Source organism: Chiloscyllium plagiosum, unplaced genomic scaffold, assembly GCF_037043375.1.
Source record: "Chiloscyllium plagiosum isolate Xiang-an unplaced genomic scaffold, Cpla_swu_hap1 HiC_scaffold_24, whole genome shotgun sequence".
Classification (NCBI taxonomy): Eukaryota; Metazoa; Chordata; class Chondrichthyes; order Orectolobiformes; family Hemiscylliidae; genus Chiloscyllium; species Chiloscyllium plagiosum.
In genome coordinates, this window is record NW_028270162.1 from 61,961,203 (window position 1) to 61,983,036 (window position 21,834).

At 42.9% G+C, this 21,834-nt stretch overlaps 1 protein-coding gene across 3 annotated transcripts in view; it reads left to right on the forward strand.

Moving 5' to 3' along the window:
* Positions 1-2,880: 2,880 nt before the first annotated feature.
* LOC122562879 (breakpoint cluster region protein) overlaps positions 2,881-21,834 on the forward strand; it is a 487,786-nt gene continuing 468,832 nt past the window's right edge. For 2 of the 3 annotated variants that reach the window (XM_043716188.2, XM_043716189.2), the window contains exon 1: positions 2,890-4,545. In XM_043716188.2, the coding sequence (XP_043572123.2) occupies positions 3,111-4,545 (1,435 nt within the window). In that variant the 5' untranslated portion in view covers positions 2,890-3,110. Of the gene's footprint in view, positions 4,546-21,834 lie in introns of all 3 variants that reach the window. The other variant, XR_015761290.1, reaches the window with a different exon arrangement.

Genomic DNA, 21,834 nt, shown 5'->3' on the forward strand with positions numbered 1-21,834 from the left:
TAGATATTGTTTTAGTAAGCTACTCACAGTTGAAAGTTGACTTTTTCTGGATTGAATGTTTCTAAGAGAAGTTGGAAGTATGTGACGATTGAAATAGAGCTCACTTGGCTGAGATCGCGAACCAAGCTTTTCAAACAGAGCGCATTTTAATTTTTTGAACGCAAAATCGTTTGCTTCGGAGATATTATACTGAAATATCTGACATGTACGATTCCCAGTTTGTAACTCTGACACCAGATGGCGTTCTGTCTAGCAAATTGTCCAGCCGCAGTATTAAATCACGGGAAAACATTTTCCTGTTACTTTGCAGAGTCATTTTCCCAATTTCCTCATGTCTCTCTCGCAGACTGATTTTTGCTGAGGTCCAGTTTCTCGTGGTTTTGCAAAGTTGGAGTTTGGGACCCTTTGTGTGCCCTCGGGACGAGAGTTTTGACATACAGTACTTAACTAACGCATATGGTCCTGTCGGTACTTTCCAGAAAGAAAATTCAACAATAACAAAGTTTCTTTCACTGGTATTTACAGCAAATGCAGCCTTTAGTGCTGTTGGGTGAGACAGTTCAATTTAATACAAACTGGGGGGGGGGGGGGGGGGAAGCAACGAACAGAACAAAGGACAGGTAAAATAAAACAAAGAACCGTGGATACTGGAGGTCTGAAACAGCCAAAAACAATAGTCAGTGGTCTTGAAATTAAAACTGCATTCTCTTTACAATTGCTGCCAGATCTGCTGAGATTTTCCAGTAATGTCTGCTTTTGTTTGTTAAAGGACGGGCAACGCTTAGCTGATCTACCTGTCCTGTGCAGTCTGCATGTTTTCTAATAAACCATGACAATACTCTTCAGGAACATCCTGACTAGAAAACCTTGGAAATTTCCTCTCCAATCCCAAAGTTATTCAAGCAAATTTAAGAAGACTACATTTCTTGGACCATACATCATCCAATATCCAACTGCATGGTCCAGATATGCAGTCTTATGGCACTGTGGTATTGCCACATCTCCCGAGACAGGAGGCCTGTGTTTAACTTCCATTTATTCCAGATGTGTGTCATAACTTCTCTGATTAACAATATCAACACCATTGCGTGTAGTTATCTTGACCACTTAAACTCATAAATTCCCTCTAATTAACTGGGGATCTGATAGTCCAGCCGCAGTATTAAATCACGGGAAAACATTTTCCTGTTACTTTGCAGAGTCATTTTCCCAATTTCCTCATGTCTCTCTCGCAGACTGATTTTTGCTGAGGTCCAGTTTCTCGTGGTTTTGCAAAGTTGGAGTTTGGGACCCTTTGTGTGCCCTCGGGACGAGAGTTGAAGGGCTAATGCCCGAAACGTCGATTCTCCTGTTCCCTAGATGCTGCCTGACCTGCTGCGCTTTTCCAGCAACACATTTCCATCTCTGATCTCCAGCATCTGCAGACCTCACTTTCTCCATCTGATAGTCTAGTCAACTCAGCAGCTATGAGCTATGCAATGCCTCACCATAATCCCCAATCCAATTCTAAACATTGTCAAAACCCTTCAGTCAGATATCTGTCTCAGAAAAATAGCATCTTTAAACCCTTTAAACAAACAGGCTGCATAAAGACACTTGTAATCCCCAAAACTTTGGTATTCTACACCGAACTACAACTTCTGGTAAAATGTTTGCTGTAACATGATAAATTTCAATGTAAAAAATATTTAATATTGACCTTGGCTCGGTTGATAGATCTCGCTGCTCTCGTCTGTGTCAGAAAGTTATACGTTCAACTATATTCCAGAAATTCAGGGTGTATATTGTGTAGCTGAAACTGAGTACAGCATGGTCACAGGTGCTGTCTTTTGATTGAAATAGTAAATTCAGCCATTAACACATCTGCTTTCACACAATTTGAGCAAGAGCAGGGGCACACTCACCAACGTTCCAGCCAATATTTATTCAAAATTATTAAGGCATTTTATTTGGTCATTTGTCTCATTGATGTTATTGGGATGTTGACGTTGGCAAATTAGGCTGTGTTTTGTATTTTGTAACAAACCACCAGACTCTCAAAGCACATCATGGGCTGTGAACTCATTTAGGCGCACCCTGAGGTTGTGAATGGGGCTACGTAAATGTACGCCTTACAGCAAACACACATGGTTGGGGGCAGCCATGATGCCTGAGGTAGTGGGCAGATTCACATGTGAAGAATGGCCGATAAACTTCTGCCATACTGGGGGCAAACATCGCCAAGAACAGACACATTCAGAAAAATTAAAAGCAGACCACCTAAAACAGCCCACATCCTGGCCTATGGCCCGGGCGCAGGTCATTTTAAAAGATAAAAATCACACAACACCAGGTTATAATCCAACAGGTTTATTTGGAAGTCAATCCATGTAATATTTTGTAAATTCCACTTCGGCAATAGAACCAGTCTGACTCAAGATTGCGATAGAGACAGACTCTAACCTCACACCTTTCATGCATTGTTTGAGCTGAGGTGTCTTTTTTTAAAAATAAAACCTTAAGCTATCTCGTGAATGTGACTTAAAAGAAGTTCTGGGATTTACATATTAATAAACGGAAACCTGCAACCCATTCTAAAAGATGAAAGACTTGACAGAAATCTAGGTTTATTTAATACATTATTTCAGTTGCATGACTGTAATCTTTTGCGATAATTTCTGTGTCTTATGGTCTGATCCACAGCTACCTGATGAAGGAACAACGCTCCGAAAGCTAGTGCTTCCAAATAAACCTGTTGGACTATAATCTGGCTTTGTGCAATGTACACCCCAGTCCAGCACCAGCACCAGCACCAGCACCTCCACATCATTTGAAAAGAGGTCGGGGAAGGACAACGAGGTGATGATTGGTTGCTTGCCACGTCAATCGCGGTTTGTGAGCCCGCCTTTCCGCTGGGCGCGAGCGAGAGGGTGGGGGCGGCGCTTTGTTTGTCCCGCGAGGGGAATGGGCGTGAGAGGCGGCGCGAGCGGCCGCGAACCGTCGCTGCTAACGGTGACCGGGAGCGCGCGTTAGCCAGGAGTGGGGGGAGGTGGTCGGCCCTGGATTTGGCTCTCGTTGTGCCCGGGGTGGATGAGTTGCCTTCGCTGTCGTTGTTCGGCCGTCCCCTTGCGATGAAAATGGTGGAACCAGTGGGATTCGTGGAAGCCTGGAAGGCTCAGTTCCCCGACTCTGAGCCGCCCAAGATGGAGCTAAAGAGCGTCGGCGACATTGAGCAAGAGCTGGAGAGCTGTAAATGCAGCATTCGGAAACTGGAGCTGGAGGTAAACAAGGAGCGGTTTCGCATGATTTACCTCCAGACGCTGCTGGCCAAGGAGAAGAAGAGCTACGACAAGCAACGATGGGGTTTCAGAAAGTCCACGGTCCTAATGGAACAAGACGATGAGATGCCTCAGGACTCTTTGCATCATCATCATCATCCTGCCTCTGGGGAAGGGGAGGAACCTGTGTGCCTCCCCGGAGAGGGCAATTCAAAGAGGCAAACCGAAGGGGTAGAGGGGACGATAGACACCAGAGGTGAGATGGAAAGCTCACCAACCAGACAGAGGGCGTCCTCAACGAGGAGGGCGATCGCAACGCCAGAGAGGGACCCAGGACGAGGTTTCAGCCAAGATTGTGAACAGATTGAGAAAAAAGATAAAGCTGGAGCTGGCACAAGTGTGGCTGCATTGAGGTCCAATTTTGAAAGAATCAAGAGAACCAATTCCCACTCTGCTGGGGATGGCAAAGGTATGGAAAAACCTCTGTATGTCAATGTAGAGTACCATCATGAAAAAGGATTGGTGAAAGTCAATGACAAGGAGGTATCTGACAAGATCAGTACAATTGGGAGTCAGGCCATGCAGATGGAGCGGAAGAGATCATTACACTCTTTCCCCAGTACTGTGGGATCAGTGGACTACCGCAAGCCCACATACAGAGGTAGGTCAACAGACAGCAACTCTGGGTACGACCCAGAGTATGATGACATGGATCTGAATCCTAGATTCTTGAAGGATAATCTTATTCGTGCCACTGCCAATGGAGGCAAACCTGACAAGGAACCTTGGCAGCAAGAATTCCAGCCATATGAAAGTGTTTATATTGGTGGAATGATGCAAGATAGTGATAGTAAACCCAGTGGTGTCTTGAGAGACTGTGGAAGATTTCAGAGCACGAGAGATCATGAGAAACATCTAACATGGCCTCGGAGGTCCTATTCACCTGGTGCTGATGATGTTGGTGGAGGGTATACTCCAGACTGCAGTTCAAATGAAAATTTAACTTCAAGTGAGGATGATTTTTCTTCTGGCCAGTCGAGTCATGTTTCTCCCAGCCCCACCACCTATCATACTTTTCGGGAAAAAAGTCGGTCTCCCTCTCAAAACTCGCAACAATCTTTTGATAGTAGCAGTCCACCCACCCCACAGTCTCAAAAGCGACACAAACACCAAGTTACTGTACAGGAAGCAATGGTGGTTGGTCTCAGGAAGTCAGGACAAATTTGGACAACTGAAGCTGATCTTGCCCACAGGAGTACTGAAGAGGACAGTTTCCATGGAGACCCAGGTAATCATGTTTTCAACTGTTGTTTTCTGAGAGAAAATTAAAAATAGAGGTAATAAACACAAACCATTGAAGGTGAGCCACAGATTACACTTTTTTACACTACTGGTAGCACCTAGTATTTTGCAATTTAATTTACAACTATTGTTTTTCTAATAGTGTTCACGTTTGTGTAGAGAGTCCAACTAGTCATAATGTTAACTCTGTTTCTCTCTCCACAGATACTGCCATACTTGCTGAGTTTCTCTGGCATTTTCTGTTTTAATTAAACATTTTCAGCATCAGCAATATTTTGCTTTTAGTATAGGTTTATTGACATAAGAAATCTTTTTAACTATTTCAATTTATCATCAGTCTTGAAACCAAAGCAATGCATGAGGAAATATGCACGAATTACAAATGTTTTTTGTAACTGAATGAATTGTTAAGATTAGTGTCTGATCTGTAAGGGAAAAGTAAAATTCAAATATTGAGTTATTGCTGGTGGGACTCTGTAGGTTAACATGAACTAATGGACTTTGGAGCCATTGAATTCAAATCTGGTTAATTATGTGTTGGAAATAAACATCAAGTAAAATGTAGTACCAGATATTCTCAAGTACGTATTAATGTAAGAATGTTTATAAATTCAAGGAGCAGATGTGATTGTGCAACTGCTTTCCCTGAAGATTATTAGTTACCTTTTCCACAATCTGTTTGTCAGTTAAGGAGGCACTGTTATTTCCAAAGGATTGCAAGTGCTAGTCCTGCTTTGGAAATACGTGTGCAGGAAGCTGTCATTTCTGCTACAGTGTAAATGTTTACAAATTGAGTTGGCAGTATGAGGTTGCATTAAGGGTATGTGTTTTTGAGCTTTTCAACCAGGGTGTGGTCTTTCTTAAGTTTTATAAACCCACAACATTGATATTCTTCTTTTCTAATCCTACAAAATGTTTGAATGATCTTTTCATTACATTTAAAATCTATCGCATTGACATTAATGTATTTTTTTTATATTGCATATTTTTATGAATACCACGATTACCACTACAGGGCTTATTGATTCTAAACACTTTGGTTATTTCTAGTCTTGGCTAAACTACATTCATCTACTTCATATAGTTTCATTCAGTAGTGCTTCTTACTCGTACCCAAAATTAATTCATTGGGGGAAATAGTTAGCCTGCCCCACAAAGGTTGTGCTTTAAGGTGTCACATTGTTGCATAGGTGAAACAATATATTTTAAAACAACTTGCATTTAATTTATATAATGTATTTAATATAATAAACTTGAACATAACACTTTACAGAAATATTACAAAGTAAATTTGATGTGAAGCTATGAAATGTGTTAGTGGGACAGACAGTCAAAGTCTTGGCTAAAGAACTAGGTCGTAAGTAATGTCTTAAAATAAGAAAGAGACGTGGAGAGGTTGATGTAAGGGATTCCACAGCTTCAGGCCTTCATTGCAGTAAGCTTGGCCATTGGTGAAAAAAAATTAATATTTGGGATGCTCAGGAAGAGCCAGAATTAGGATACCTCATAGAAAATTGTGGAGATGGAGGAGATTACAAGAGTCCGAATAGAAATTCAAAATCAAAGTTGAGAATTTTTCAAACATGGTTAAGAGCACGGCTAATTGTGAAAATGACTTGGCGCAAGTAGGAACCCAGGCAGCAGTGTTTTGGGTTACCTCTGTTGGAGGTCTGTCAAAACTGCATCACAATGGTCAGCCAAAGATAACAAAGGCATGAATAAGGGTTTCAACAGCAGGTGAGTTGAGGCAAGACCTGGTTAATGGGAAAATGTTAGAGGCGATAAAAGACAGTCTTAATGATTACATAACTTTGAACTCTGGTTGTAAATTTGCTTGCAGAGCTGGTAGGTTTGCTCTGACATTTTGTCACCATGATAGGTAACATCATCATTGAGCCTCCGTGGACATGCTGGTGTTCTGTCCTGCTTTCTATTTATGTATCTTGGTCTGTTAAGGTGGGTGATATCATTTCTGGTTATTTTTCTCAGAGGTTGGTAAGTGGGGTCCAGATGGATGTGTTTATTGATAGAGTTCCGGTTTGAATGCCAGGCCTCTAGGAATTCCCGTGCGTGTCTCTGTTTAGCCTGACCTAGGATGGATGCATTGTTCCAGTCGAACTGGTGTCTTTCTTCGACTGTGTGTAAGGATACAAGTGATAGCTGGTTATGTCTTTTGGTGGCTAGTTGGTGCTGTTGTATCCTGCTGGCTAGTTTTCTGCCTGTCTGTCCTATGTAGTGTTTGTTGTAGTCTTTGCAGGGTATATTGTATATGATGTTCGATTTGCTGATGGTTGGTACAGGGTCCTTTTAGGATCATCAGTAGCTGTTTCAGTGTGTTTGGTAGGTTTGTGGGCTGCCATGATGCCAAAAGGTTGGAGTAATCTTGTAGTCATCTCCGAAATGTCTTTGATGTATGGTAGTGTGGCTACAGTCTCTGGGTGTGTTGTGTCTTCTTGTTTGAGTTTATTGTTTAAGAATCGGTGGATGGTGTTTATTGGGTACCTGTTGTTGAACACGCTGTATAGGTATTTTTCTTCTCCTGCTCATAGTTCCTGGGTGGGCTGCAGTGCATTGTGGCTCGTTTAAATAGTGTCCTGATGCAGCTCTGTGTGTGGGTGTTGGGATGATTGCCCCTGTAAGTTGAGTATCTGGTCTGTGTGTGTTGCTTTTCTGTAGATGCTGGTCTGCAGTTCTCCATTGACCAAAGAAACACTAGATGAACAAAGGACATAAACACCAGACACCACCAACTCCATCAGCAAGGTCAGCATTCTCAAGCTAGTAGATCTGTGCCTCACTACCTACTTCACCTTCAATGACAAGACCTACAAACAAATCAGTGGGACACTCATGGGATTACCAATATCAGGATTCTTAGCAGAAGCAGTGATGCAGAGACTAGAACGAACAGCTTTCGCCATGATGCGTCCCATACTTTGGGTCCACTATATGGATGATGCCTTTGTCATCATGAAACGGAACAAATTAGAGGAAACCTGCAATATAATTAACAACATCCTTACTGGTATAAGGTTCAGCAAAGAGGAAGAGAATAACAACAGACTCCCCTTCCTAGATGTCACAGTGGAATGAACAGTTAATGGCGAACTGTGGACCAGTGTCTACAGGAAAGCAACACACACAGACCAGATATTCAACTACCGGAGAAATGACCCTAACAGCTACAATGGAGCTGCGTCAGGACATTATTTAAATGTGCCACCACACACTGCAGCCCACCCAAGAACTATGAGCAGCAGAAGAAAAATATCTGTATGTGGGATGCACTGCCTGCAACAGTTGTAGACTTGTCAACTTTATGGGCATTTAAATGGTCATTGAATAGGCATATGGACGAGAATGGAATAGTGTAGGTTAGATGGGATTCAGATTGGTTTTACAGGCTGGCGCAACGTCTAGGGCCAAAGGGCCCGTACTGCGCTGTAATATTCTATGTTCTGTACTGCGTATTTAACAACGGGTACCTGATAAACACAGTCCGCCGATTCTTAAACAATAAACCCAAACAAGAAGACACAATATGCCCGAGACTGTAGCCACAATACCATACATTAAAGACATCTTGGAGGTGACTACCAGACCACTCCAACCTGTTGGCATCAAGGTAGCCCACAAACCTCCCAACTTACTGAAACAGCTACTGATGATCTTAAAGGACCCTGTACCAACAACTAGCAAAGCGAATGTCATATACAAAATACTTTGCAAGGACTACAACATACACTATATCTGACAGACAGGCAGAATACTAGCCACTATGATGCACAAACACCAACTCGTCACCAAAAGACATAACCAGCTTTCACTAGTATCCTTACACACAATCGAAGAAAGACACCAGTTCGACTAGGACAACGCATTCATCCTAGGACAGGCTAAACAGAGACACACACAGGAATTCCTAGAGGCCAGACATTCAATCCGGAGGTCCATCAATAAGCACATTGATTTGGACCCCATTTACCAACCTTTGAGACAAAGAACCGGGAATGATATCACCCACCTTAACAGACCAGAGTACATAAATAGAAAGCGGGTCAGAACACCAGCGCTTCAGCAGAGGCTCGTTGATGATGTTGTGCGGCATGGTGACGAAACGTCTGAGAACAAACGTACCAGCTCAGTGAGCAAACTTACAACTTGAATCTCAACCTGAGCTACAAATTTTCTCAAAAATTGCAGTTTGAGCTCTTGGTGTAATTTATGACATCAAAGTTTCGAACAGTCCAGACTGACAGAGGGCCAGAGTTTGTAGCTGGGAACATAGTCCAGAGACAATGGCTTTGGTAGTTTCAATGTTTATTTGGAAATAAGTTTTGCTTATCAGATATCAGGACCAAATGAGCAGTCTGTTAATTTAGCAGTTATGGAGAATTTGAGAAGGATGGTGCTGAGGTAAAACTGAATGTTGACAGTATGGTTATGAAAACTAATACCGTGCAATTGAGTTGACTGAGAACAGCTTGTAGATACAATATAGGAGAGGATCAAGCTCTATCTTTGGGAATACCAGAGGTGTTGATGTAGGAGCAGGAAAAGGAACCATTGTAAATAATGCAGTTATGATTGGATAAGAATGTGGAACAGGTGAGGGAGTCCTGTTCAACTGCATGATGATACATTAGATGAGGATGATGTGGTGTGGTGACAGGTTGCGATGGATAACGGGGAGTAGTTTACCTTTAGTCACTGTCACATTTGTAACTCTGATAAGAGCTGCTTTGGATTTTGTTGGGGTGGAAACATGTTTGGAGAGATTTGAGCACAAAGTTCTTTAAGACCATAAGATGTCGGAGCAGAAGTAGGCCAGTCAGCCCCTCGAGTCTGCTTTGCCATTTAGTGAGATAATCCTCAATTCCACATTCCTGCCTATCCCCATATCCAGTTTTGAATATACTTAACCATCAAGCCTTGATAGTGTTCCGTGATAAAAACATTTACAGATTTATTATCATCTGAGAGAGTAAAATTCTTCATCTGTTTCAAATTGCTGATCCCTACTCTGAGGTTATAGCCTCCAATCCCAGAATCTCCCAAAAGCAAAAGCAACTTCTCCATATCCACTCTGAAGCCTGCTAAGAATTTTGTATGTTTCGGTAAGGTCGCCTTTCATTCTTCTAAATACCAATGAGTACAAGCCCAACAGACCCATAAGAAAATCCCTCCTTACCTTGAATCAACCTTGTGAACCTTCTTTGGACTTCCTCAAATGCCAGTATAACATTCCTCAAATAAGGGGACCAAAACTGTTCACAGTATTGCAGATGTGGTCTGTCTAGGAGCTTCTATTGTTTTAGCAAGACATCCCTATTCTTATACTCCATTCTCTTTGAAATAAAGGCTAATTGTCCATTTGCCTTTCCTATTACCTGCTGAAGTTATGTTAACTTTTTGTGATTTATGCGTGAGAACTCCTAACTCCCTCTGTTGCAGCTTTCTACAAATTTTCTCCGTTTAAATAATATTCAGTTCTATTCTTGCATGCTGAAGAGTAAGATCTTGCATTTTTCCACATTGTATTCCACCTACAAAATTTGTGCCCATTTGTTTAAACTTTATATCTCACTGAAGATATTGTTTCATCCTCTCCGCTTGCCTTCGCACCTATTTTTGTGCTATCTGCAAACTTGGCTATTGTATGTTTACTTGTGTTATCCACTGCATTAATATATTTTGTAACTAATTGTGGTCCCAACACTGAACCTTGTAAAGACCACGTTAATTAGAGGTTGTATTCTGAAAATACCCCCAATTTCAACTCTGTTTTCCATTGGTTAGCTAATCCTCTAACCATTAAATAAGCTACCTCCAACACCATGAGCTCATATCCAAGCAGCCTAATCTTGTGGTGCCTGAGTAAGCACATTTTGGAAATTCCAATATATTACATCTGCTGGTTCACCTTTGTGTTCTACTTGTTAGCCTTCTCAAAGAATGCCGTTACAGAGGAATCTCGATTATCTGGCATTTGATTTATCTGAATGTTGGATTATTCGGCAAGATTGCAAGGTCCCGATGCTTGGCTAAACTATGTTATAGGAGAAAGTGAGGACTGTAGATGCTGGAGATCAGAGCTGAAAATGTGTTGCTGGAAAAGCGCAGCAGGTCAGGCAGCATCCAAGGAGCAGGAGAATCGACGTTTCGGGCATGAGCCCTTCTTCTATGTTATCCAGCATTCGATTAACTAAATGAAATACTCCCAGCCTGTGTTCTTCGGATAATTGAGGTTCATCTGTATATTTGTCAGTCATGATCTTCCCTTAATGAAGCCATGCTGACTTTGTGTATTATGTATTTCTGAATGCTTTACTATGACTTCCTTTATAACAGTGATGACTTGAGCTAACTGGTTGATGGTTACCAGTTTTTTTTTGCCCCCCTTTTTTGAAAAAGGGTGTTACATTGGCAGTTTTCCAGTCCTCTGCGATGTTTCTTTTCCCCAAGGATTCTTGGAAGATTATTGAGACAAATAGGATCGGACTGGGGGTGGGGGGAGCAACAGCATATTCCAGGATTTTGAGTGGAAAGGAAGTGGTGGTGTGATAGCTATCAAGGGACTTGGAATTACAGCAAAACTTTTATTAACTGGCTCCTGTGGGACAGGGGTGTGCAGGTTGATCAAATATTCAGTTTGATCAAGTGGTCCACATAATCAGTGTAAAGGCACATGCTAAGTAATAGAAACATAATGTAGGGAGTATACACAGCACTGTTATACTTCATTTATGGAATAAATCACTTAAATAATAATGCAACTTTGCCTTAAATAAGGTTTAACGGCAGAGAGCCTTCTCACTCGTACCTTCCACTGGCTACTTGTGGTACATCAAAGATCGTGATAGATCATGTATTATGGTAAACCTCTGTATTTCAGGTATATAATTTTTGCTGGTTCGTAAGGTGCCAATTAAAGCAACGTTTGCTGTAATTGTGAATGTTTTGTGGAGAGGCATAATGACTCCTACTTTAAAGGGAGAGGAAACCATTAGCACTGTCAGTTATTATCTGTACCAGGTTAGTAAGTTGTTTGGCGTTGAGTTTAGTGAAAATGGGGTAAGGAGTAAAGGAAGTGGGTCTTCTGGACAAGATGAGCAAGGACAAGCTGCAAGGGAAACTAGGAGAGAAACTGGAAAGAGGTGAGAGTTTGTGGCAGGGCGACCATTAGAGGATGTACAGAAAAGAAGTTATCTTGCATTTCTTTTGCAGGAAGATCCCAGAATAGTGAGCAGTTTTCACAGGGGCATCAAAAACAAAGGTTCAGTTGAATGTATCTGTTATAAATGAAACATTTTGATGCATAGAGGACTGGTGGCTAGTTGGTGTGGTTTTGAAAGTGCAACTGTATATCAATTGGGGGATAACTTTCTTCCAAGCATCGATACAGAAAGTGATAAAGTGGAGGATGTGGGTGGTGAATTGTAGAAGAAGGTGATCAGCGATAATTTTGTGTGTGATGGATACAGTGGGAATATCAAGACCATGTGAGATGATGAGGTCAAGAGGTTGATTGTAGATATATCGTGAGGAATTGGAATTTACTTGGGAGAGAGATTTAAGGTGGATGGAGGTTTGAGAGCTCAGAGCAGTTGAGATGGAAGTTGAGTTCACTGAGGATAAAATGTCATTTGGTGCAGAGGCCAAGAGAGGAGAGCATGAAGATGCCTCAACGATACCTCTATCATTTTTGGATGGGTGGAAGAGAATGTGAATTTTAACTCTGGTGAGGAGCTGGGACAAAGTGAGGGGATGCTTAAAGGACAAAAAACATGCCAGAGGAGCAGGGTCAGGTCAAGGTACAGTTTGGTAATAAGTGCTGTTTCATTGCCATGTTAGGTCTGGAATGGCATCAGCATCTCAGCAGTTCCTGTCAAAGCCATGATGTTGATATTACCATCAACAGTAAAGTCAACAAAAGCTTTGGTCTGGATGCAGGTGTGAAGAGGGCTGTGACAGTGGATCGGATAGAGTCCACAGAGTTTTCAGTGGGAGGGTTTAGTTGAACATGAAGGAAATTGGGAAGGTTTTCCCCCAGTGGGCACCTTGGCTGATAAACTTGGCAAAAGTGGAATGAGCATTTGAGGTTGTTGCTTGTAATAAGCCACGACTAAGTATTCTCAGTGAGCCTTCCTGAAGATGCCAAGACAGGCTGTTCCAAGGAGGAGTTATGTCTGAAACTGCTGAAAGGTAGTGGGAAGGTTGTGGAATACTGAAGATCAGATTTGAGAATTGGATTGGTAGAATATGCCCGTTGGGTTGGTGAAGTGGCCTGTTGGTTTAGGGGTATGATTCTCGCTTTGGACTGATGCAGTAAGTGCGAGAGGTTCAAATCCCGATCGAGCCCCACACAATTTATGGGTGTGTGGCTGTGGTTAGCACTGCAGCCTCACAGAGCCAGGGACCCCGGTTTGATTCCCACCTCGGACGACTGTCTGTGTGGAGTTTGCACGTTCTCTCAATGTCTGTGTGGGTTTTCTCTGGGTGCTCTGGTTTCCTCCCAAAATCCAAAAGATATGCAGTTCAGGTGAATTGGCCATGCTCAATTGCCCATAGTGTTAGTTACAGTAGTCAGGGTTAAAGTGTAGGGTAGGGAAATGGGTCTAGGTGGGTTATTCTTCAGCGGGTTACTGTGGACTTGTTGGGCTGAAGGGCCTGTTTCCATACTATAGGAAAACTAATCAATATCTGAATGAGAGCAGTGGAATTTGACAACAGAAGGGGGTAAAGAGGGGGTAAAGAAAAGTTATTATGTGATGGGATGGATACGTATAGAATAAGGGTGCATAACTTCGAATTAAAAATTGTTCACATGTCACACAAAATAAAGTAAGATCTGAAACTCTTTTGTTTTTCTTCTTGGAGTTACTTCCAGGTTGGAAGGAATTTAGTATTTCAAAACTGAGTTTTTTAAAAAAAGAGGATATTTTAGGGTTGCTGACCAAGGTAGATGGATGAATTTAAGATGTAAATCTGTTTGAATGGAAGCAGATACTCTGTGGAATGAGGAGTCTTGATTCTATTTATGTGGCAACTCACTTGATCTGGAGCTAGAAATTTGCAGTTGCTTTTGACCAAAATTATTTGCAGTTGCATGTCTTTAAATTGTGTCCATAAAGAAATAGGTGGAATTAACGGTTAAATATTATAAGCATTATGTAGACTTTAGACGACTACTGAGTATTTACTGATCTACTTAAAAGCATTGTGCAAATATTAAATAGTGGCAGATTCTTTAGAATATTGCAGTCACCCATCCTCCAAATAGTCTCACTTATTGTGTTACAGTATATATTTATAACCCTAATTTGTTTTATGCTTAACCATGTTGCTAGGATGTTACTAAATGATCATGTACAATGTTCCTACAATATCCACTTGAAGTTGCCAATTTAGGAGAAGTTTTGTGGACTGGGTGTGATTGGGAATTTGATAGTCAGGGGCACAGGCATTTTTGTGGCCACAAGCGAGACTCTAGGATAAGACCATAAGACATAGGAGTGGAAGTAAGGCCATTCGGCCCATTGAGTCCACTCCACCATTCAATCATGGCTGATGGGCATTTCAAGCATGAGCCCTCCAGGAATTCCTGAAGAAGGGCTCATGCCCGAAACGCCGATTCTCCTGCCCCTTGGATGCTGCCTGACCTACTGCGCTTTTCCAGCAACACATTTTCAGCTCTGATCTCTAGCATCTGCAGTCCTCGCTTTCTCCTGATGGGCATTTCAACTCCACTTACCCGCATTCTCCCCGTAGCCCTTAATTCCTTGTGACACCAAGAATTCATCAATCTCTGCCTTGAAGACATTTAGCATCTCGGCCTCCACTGCACTCTGCGGCAATGAATTCCACAGGCCCACCACTCTCTGGCTTAAGAAATGTCTCCGCATTTCTGTTCTGAATTTACCTACTCTAATTCTGAGGCTGTGTCCATGGGTCCTAGTCTCCTTGCCTAACGGAAACAATTTCTAGAGTCCACCCTTTCCAACCCATGTATTATCTTGTAAGTTTCTATTAGATCTCCCCTTAATCTTCTAAACTCCAATGAATGCAATCCCAGGATCCTCAGCCGTTTCTCGTATGTTAGACCTACCATTCCAGGGATCATCCGTGTGAATCTCCGCTGGACACGCTCCAGTGCCAGTATGTCCTTCCTGAGGTGTGAGGACCAAAACTGGACACAGTATTCCAAATGGGGCCTAAACAGAGCTTTATAAAGTCTCAGTAGCACAACGGTGATTTTATATTCCAAGCCTGTTGAGATAAATGACAACATTGCATTCTGCTTTCTTAATCACGGACTCAACCTGCATGTTTACCTTTAGAGAATCCTCGACTAGCACTCCCAGATCCCTTTGTACTTTGGCTTTATGAATTTTCTCACCATTTAGAAAGTATGCTTCTATTCTTTTCTATTCTTTTTTCCAAAGTGCAAGATCTCGCATTTGCTCGCATTGAATTCCATCAGCCATTTCCTGGACCACTCTCCCAAACTGTCTAGATCCTTCTGCAGCCTCCCGACTTCCTCAGTACTACCTGCCTGTCCACCTAACTTTGTATCATCGGCAAACTTCACTAGAATGCCCCCAGTCCCTTCATCCAGATCATTAATATATAACGTGAACAGCTGTGGCCCCAACACTGAACCCTGCGGGACACCGCTTGTCACCGGCTGCCATTCCGAAAAAGAACCTTTTATCCCAACTCTCTGCCTTCTGTCAGAGAGCCAATCCTCAATCCATACCAGTAGCTCACCTCGAACACCACGGGCCCTCACCTTGCTCAGCAGCCTCCCATGTTGCACCTTATCAAAGGCCTTTTGGAAGTCTAGATAGACCACATCCACTGGGTTTCCCTGGTCTAACCTACTTGTCACCTCTTCAAAGAATTCCAACAGGTTTGTCAGGCACGACCTCCCCTTACTAAATCCTCCCCTGACTTGTTTTAATCCGACCCTGCTGTTCCAAGAATTTAGAAACCTCATCCTTAATGATGGATTCTAGAATTTTACCAACAACCAAGGTTAGGCTAATCGGCCTATAATTTTCCATCTTTCGTCTTGATTCTTTCTTGAACAAGATGGTTACAACAGCAATCTTCCAATCATCCGAGACTTTCCCTGACTCCAGTGACTTTTAAAAGATCTCAAACAATGCCTCCGCTATTTCCTCAGCCACCTCCCTCAGAACTCTAGGATGTAGCCCATCGGGGCCAGGAGATTTATCAATTTTAAGACCTTTTAGCTTTTCTAGCACTTTCTCTTTTGTAATGGCAACCATACTCAACTCAGCCCCCTGTCTCCCTTTAATTGTTGGGATATTACTCATGTCTTCCACTGTGAAGACTGACGCAAAGTACTTATTAAGTTCTCCAGCTATTTCCTTATCTCCCATCACTAGGCTTCCAGCATCAGTTTGAAGTGGCCCAATGTCTACTTTTCTGGAAGAGCACAGCAATTCAGGCAGCATCCGACGAGCAGCAAAATCGACGTTTCGGGCAAAAGCCCTTCATCAGGAATAAAGGCAGAGAGCCTGAAGCGTGGAGAGATAAGCTAGAGGAGGGTGGGGGTGGGGAGAAAGTAGCATAGAGTACAATAGGTGAGTGGGGGAGGAGATGAAGGTGATAGATCAGGGAGGAGAGGGTGGAGTGGATAGGTGGAAAAGGAGCTGGGCAGGTCGGACAAGTCCGGACAGGCCAAGGAGACAGTGCGGGCTGGAAGTTTGAAACTAGGATGAGGTGGGGGAAGGGGAAATGAGGAAGCTGTTGAAGTCTACATTGATGCCCTGGGGTTGAAGTGTTCCAAGGCGGAAGATGAGGCGTTCTTCCTCCAGGCGTCTGGTGGTGAGGGAGCGGCAGTGAAGGAGGCCCAGGACCTCCATGTCCTCGGCAGAGTGGGAGGGGGAGTTGAAATGTTGGGCCACGGGGCGGTGTGGTTGATTGGTGCAATGTCTACTTTTGCCTGTCGTTTGTTTCTTATGTATTGAAAGAAATTTTTACTATCATTTCTAATACTACTGGTTAGCCTACCTTCACATTTGATCCTCTCCTTCCTTATTTCTCTCTTTGTTATTCTCTTTTTGTTTTTGTAGCCTTCCCAATCTTCTGATTTCCAAGTGCTCTTGGCCACTTTATAGGATCTCTCTTTTTCTTTAATACATTTCCTGACTTCCTTTGTCAGTCATGGCTGTCTAATCCCTCCCCGGAGAACCTTTCTTTTCTTGGGGATGAACCTCTGTACAGTGTCCTCAATTATACCCACAAACTCCTGCCATTTTTGCTGTACTGTCTTCCCCGCTAGGCTCTGCTTTCAGTCTATTTTCGTCAGTTTCTCTCTCATGCCCTCATAATTACCTTTATTTAACTGTAACACCATTACATCCGATCTTGCCTTCTCTCTTTCAAACTGCAGACTGAACTCTACCATATTATGATCGCTGCTTCCTAAGTGTTCCCTTACTTTAAGATTTTTTATAAAGTCTGGTTCATTACATAGCACTAGGTCCAGAATAGCCTGCTCCCTTGTGGGCTCCATGACAAGCTGTTCCAAAAAGCCATCCTGTAAGCATTCCATGAATTCCCTTTCTTTGGATCCACTGGCAACATTATTTACCCAGTCCACCTGCATATTGAAGTCTCCCATGATCACTGTGACCTTGCCTTTCTGACACGCCTTCTCTATTTCCCGGTACATGTTGCGCCCCTGGTCCTGACCACTGTTAGGAGGTCTGTACATAACTCCCATTATGGTTTTTTTGCCTTTGTGGTTCCTCAATTCCACCCACACAGACTCCACATCATCCAACGCTATGTCATTCAGTGCCATAGATTTAATTTTGTTCTTAACTAACAAGGCAACCCCGCCCCCTCTGCCCACCTCCCTGTCTTTTCCATAAGGTGAAAATCCTTGGATGTTTAACTGCCAGTCCTGACCCCCCTGTAACCACGTCTCTGTGATGCCTACCGCATCATAATCATTCACGATGATCTGGGCCATTAGTTCATCTGCTTTGTTGTGAATGCTACGAGCATTCAGGTAAAGTGCCTTAATGCTAACTTTCTTATCATTAGAGATATTGGAAGTCATAAGATGTCCTAAGTTATCCTTCCTTTTTGCTGCATTCCCAGTCTGCCTCAAGTTTAAATCCGCCTGCACACATGCTATCCTGCTGCTTATCTTTCCATTTAACTCCATACTCCCTGTCGCTTTCACTTTCCCTTCCCCCCAACTCAGAAGTTTAACGTCCTACTGATCACCCTATTTATCCTCTTCGCTAGAACATTGGTACCTGATCGGTTCAGGCGGAGACCGTCCCAACGGTACAGATCCCCCTGGTTCCAAAACTGATGCCAATGCCCCATGAAGTGGAATCCCTCTTTCCCATACCAATCCCTTAGCCACATGTTTACTTCCCTAATTTTCTTATCCCTATGCCAATTGGCACGTGGCTCGGGCAGTAATGACCCTTGAGGAACTGTACTTCAATTTCCTTCCTAGTGCTTGATAATCCCCATCCACCATAGCTTTGCCTATGTTGTTAGTCCCAACGTGGACCACAACAACTGGATCCTCCCCCTCCCGCTCCAATATCCTTTCAAGCCGGTCGGAGATGTCCCGCACCCTGATAGCGGGCAGGCAACACACCATGCGAGATTCCCGATATGGCTGGCAAAGGATACTATCTGTCCCCCTAATTATAGAATCCCCTATAACAACTACTTGTCTTTTTGCTCCCCCCTCTTGAATGGCCTTCTGCACCAGAAGGTGGTGGGCGGCACGGTGGCACAGTGGTTAGCACTGCTGCCTCACAGCGCCAGAGACCCGGGTTCAATTCCCGACTCAGGCGACTGACTGTGTGGAGTTTGCACATTCTCCCCGTGTCTGCGTGGGTTTCCTCCGGGTGCTCCGGTTTCCTCCCACAGTCACAAAGATGTGCGGGTTAGGTGAATTGGCCATGCTAAATTGCCCGTAGTGTTAGGTTAAAAGGGGTAAATGTAGGGGTATGGGTGGGTTGCGCTTCGGCGGGTAGGTGTGGACTTGTTGGGCCGAAGGGCCTGTTTCCACACTGTAAGTAATCTAATCTAATTCTATACCATGGTGCTGTGGTCAGCTGGCTCATCCTGTCCAGAGCCCTTTTCCTCATCCGTACAGGGAGCAAGAATCTCATACCTGTTGGACAAGGTGAAGGGCTGAGGCTCCTGAACTCCGGTTCCCCCTACCTGCCTCACTTACTGTTACACTCTGATGTCCCTGAGCACTAACTGAATGTGAATTACTTAATCTCCCAGGTGTGACTGCCTCCTGAAACAAAGCGTCCAGGTAACTCTCCCCCTCCCGGGTGTGCCGCAGTGTTTGAAGCTCAGATTCCAGATCATCAACTCTGATCCGGAGTTCTTCCAGCAACCAACACTTGCTGCAGATGTGGTCACTGTCATTCACAATGGGATCAGCCAGCTCCCACATCATACAGCTACAGCACATCACCTGCCCAGCCATCTCTGCTTAGTTAATTACTTTATTACTTTGTATAAATTTGAATTAAAATACTTTCTGATACCTCTCTGCTATAGTCTTTTTCTAAAAACCAATTAATAGATAAACCAAAAAAGTAAATTTTTAACCAGTCACTGATAAAGAAATAGAAAATACTTACCTTAACAAACCAGAGTCCTTATTAACTAGGTTAGAGGAGGAGGACGGGTGGGAGACACTACAGTTGTAGAGTCTTGGGTTTGGCCGCCTTCCTGATTTATATACTCACTGCTTTCCTTCCTGGCTGCCCCTCTGGTTGTCGTCACTTCCCCCTGCTGCTCCCACTCCTTCTGTGAAGAAAAAAAAACACCGCTGTCCGCTACCGGTAAGTAATTTTAAAACAAACTGTCTTACCTTAGCTGCAGTCTTCCGGGTTTGTTTAACCTCAGCTGCTGCTCGCACTCAAAATGACCGTTGGCGCGAAGGGTGAGTATTTATACTCACTGCTTTCCTTCCCTGTTACCCCTCTGGTCGTCATCACTTCCCCCTGGTGCTCCCGCTCCTTCTGTGAAGAAAACAATACACCGCTGCCCGCTACCGGTAAGTAATTTTAAAACAAACTGTTTTTAAAAATAAAATAATGTGCTCATGTGCTCATTACCTGGTGCCAGCATCAAGAATGTCTCTAAGGGGTCCCAGGGCATTATGAAAGGCGAGTGTGAGCAGCCAGAGGTCATGGTATGTATTGGTACTAATGACATAGTCAGGAAGAGAGATGAGATCCTGCAAAGGAAATTTAGGGAGTTAAGTAGCAAGTTGAAAAGTGGGACCTCTAGTTTGTAATCTCGGGATTGCTCCACGTGTCACATGATAGGCCAGAAATAAGAGGATAACCAGTAGAGCATGTGACTAATGAACTGATGTGAGTGGGAGGGCTTTGGATATCTGTATCATTGATCCAGATCACTCTTCCAGTGTAGGAATTACCAGTACAAGAAGAATGGGTTGCACCTAAACTGGAGGGGCGCACAAGCATCTGTGTAGAGAAGTTTGTTAATGTCACTTGGGAGGAAATCAACTAGTGTGGCAAGGGATGGGAACAGAAAAAATGGGTCAGCACATGGAGTGATTGAGGAAAGTGAAGACATTTTAATCAAGTAAGTCTAATAAAGAAGAGCAGGCAGGTTAACAAACATTGCAGGATGGGCTATATGAGGTCTAATTTAGGAGAAGTTTTGTGGATTGGTAGTGATCGGGAGCCCTTTAGTCAAAGGCACAGGCATTTCTGTGGCCACAAGTGAGACTCCAGGATGGAGTGCTGACTACCTGGTGCAAGGTACCAATACTTTTTCCTGAGCTATTTTAATGCAAGGTGGGTAATGCAAACCGGTAAAGCTGATGAGCTTAGAACTTGGATTAGTACATGAAGCTAGGATGTTACAGAAACTTGATTGGGATAAGGGTAGGACTGGTAATACAACATTCCAAGATTTAGATGTTTCAGGCATGGTGGAGAGGAAAGTAAAAGAGATGGGGGAGTTGCAGTACTGATTAAAAGAATGTCACACTGAGATAGCATCTTGGAGGGCTTGTCCAGGGAGGCCATAGACTGGTAGAATTCAGCAATAATAAGGGAGATGCAGCCACTGTAGTGGGGTTATGCTGTAGGCCTCCCACTGGCCAGTGGAAGATAGAGGAACAGGTATGTAGGTAGTTCATGGAAAGATATAAAAACAACAGGATTGTTTGAGTGATTTTAAAATCCTAGGATGAAAGATAAGATGGCAAGATTTCGAATCCTGGATCACAAGCGATACCATTAGTGCTCTTTCGGTTTACCCAGCCTATATAAAGATTTAAGTCACCCATGATTACTGTATTCACTGTTCTATGTGATTTTCTAAACTCCTGATTAATATCATACTTTTTGCTGGCCTATTAACATATCTAGCAATGTCTGTTGCCTCAACTCAAACAGGTTCCACATTTTTATTTCTTCTTATTTGAGATAATGAACTGAACCCATGCCTTACTATTAGTGCCTCATTTTCCTTTTTACCTATCCTCCCTAAATATTGGATATCCTTGAGTATTCAGTTCCCAGTCTTGGTCACTTGGCAGCTATGGCAGTTAGGTCTCGTGAGTAATCATGCGAGTAAATTCTTGAGGTCTCTTTTAATGCTATGTTTCTGAACTGACAGTTGAGAGGCCTGAAGTATTCGTTAAACATTGTCAGTTCAAATAGTTACTGAATTTAAATTCAGTTTTAAGTATAATGAAAGTAACTTTATATTCTAGGTTATGGTTACCATATCAGAAACACACTTCATAGAAATGCAATTGCACAGGAGGAGACCATTTGTCCCACCAGCACTCCAAATGTGCATTTAACTAAATGCCTTTTCCCCATACTCTTGCGCATTGCTTCTATTTAAGCAATCATCTATTGCCCTCTTGATTGTGTTACAATGCAGAGGTTGAAACCCTCTGCTAAGTTGAAACCGTCTGCTAATTTAAACTAAAACACCTAGAAAAGCTCGCCTCACCTCATAATCTGCTAAAAGTGTGAATGAAAGAATATCCACGATTTCCACTGTTTTAAAAAAAACAACTTATTTTCCTAACTCTAACACTGAACACTAAACAAAAACTATTAACAAATCCGAGCCCCTTTTTAAGTAATCACAATCTGACCCCACTCTATAAAAATGTTGCTCCAGTAACACCATTATTAACCATTTCATTAACTTAATCTCTTAAAGTCCATACAGTCTCTTATGCTGTCTTCCT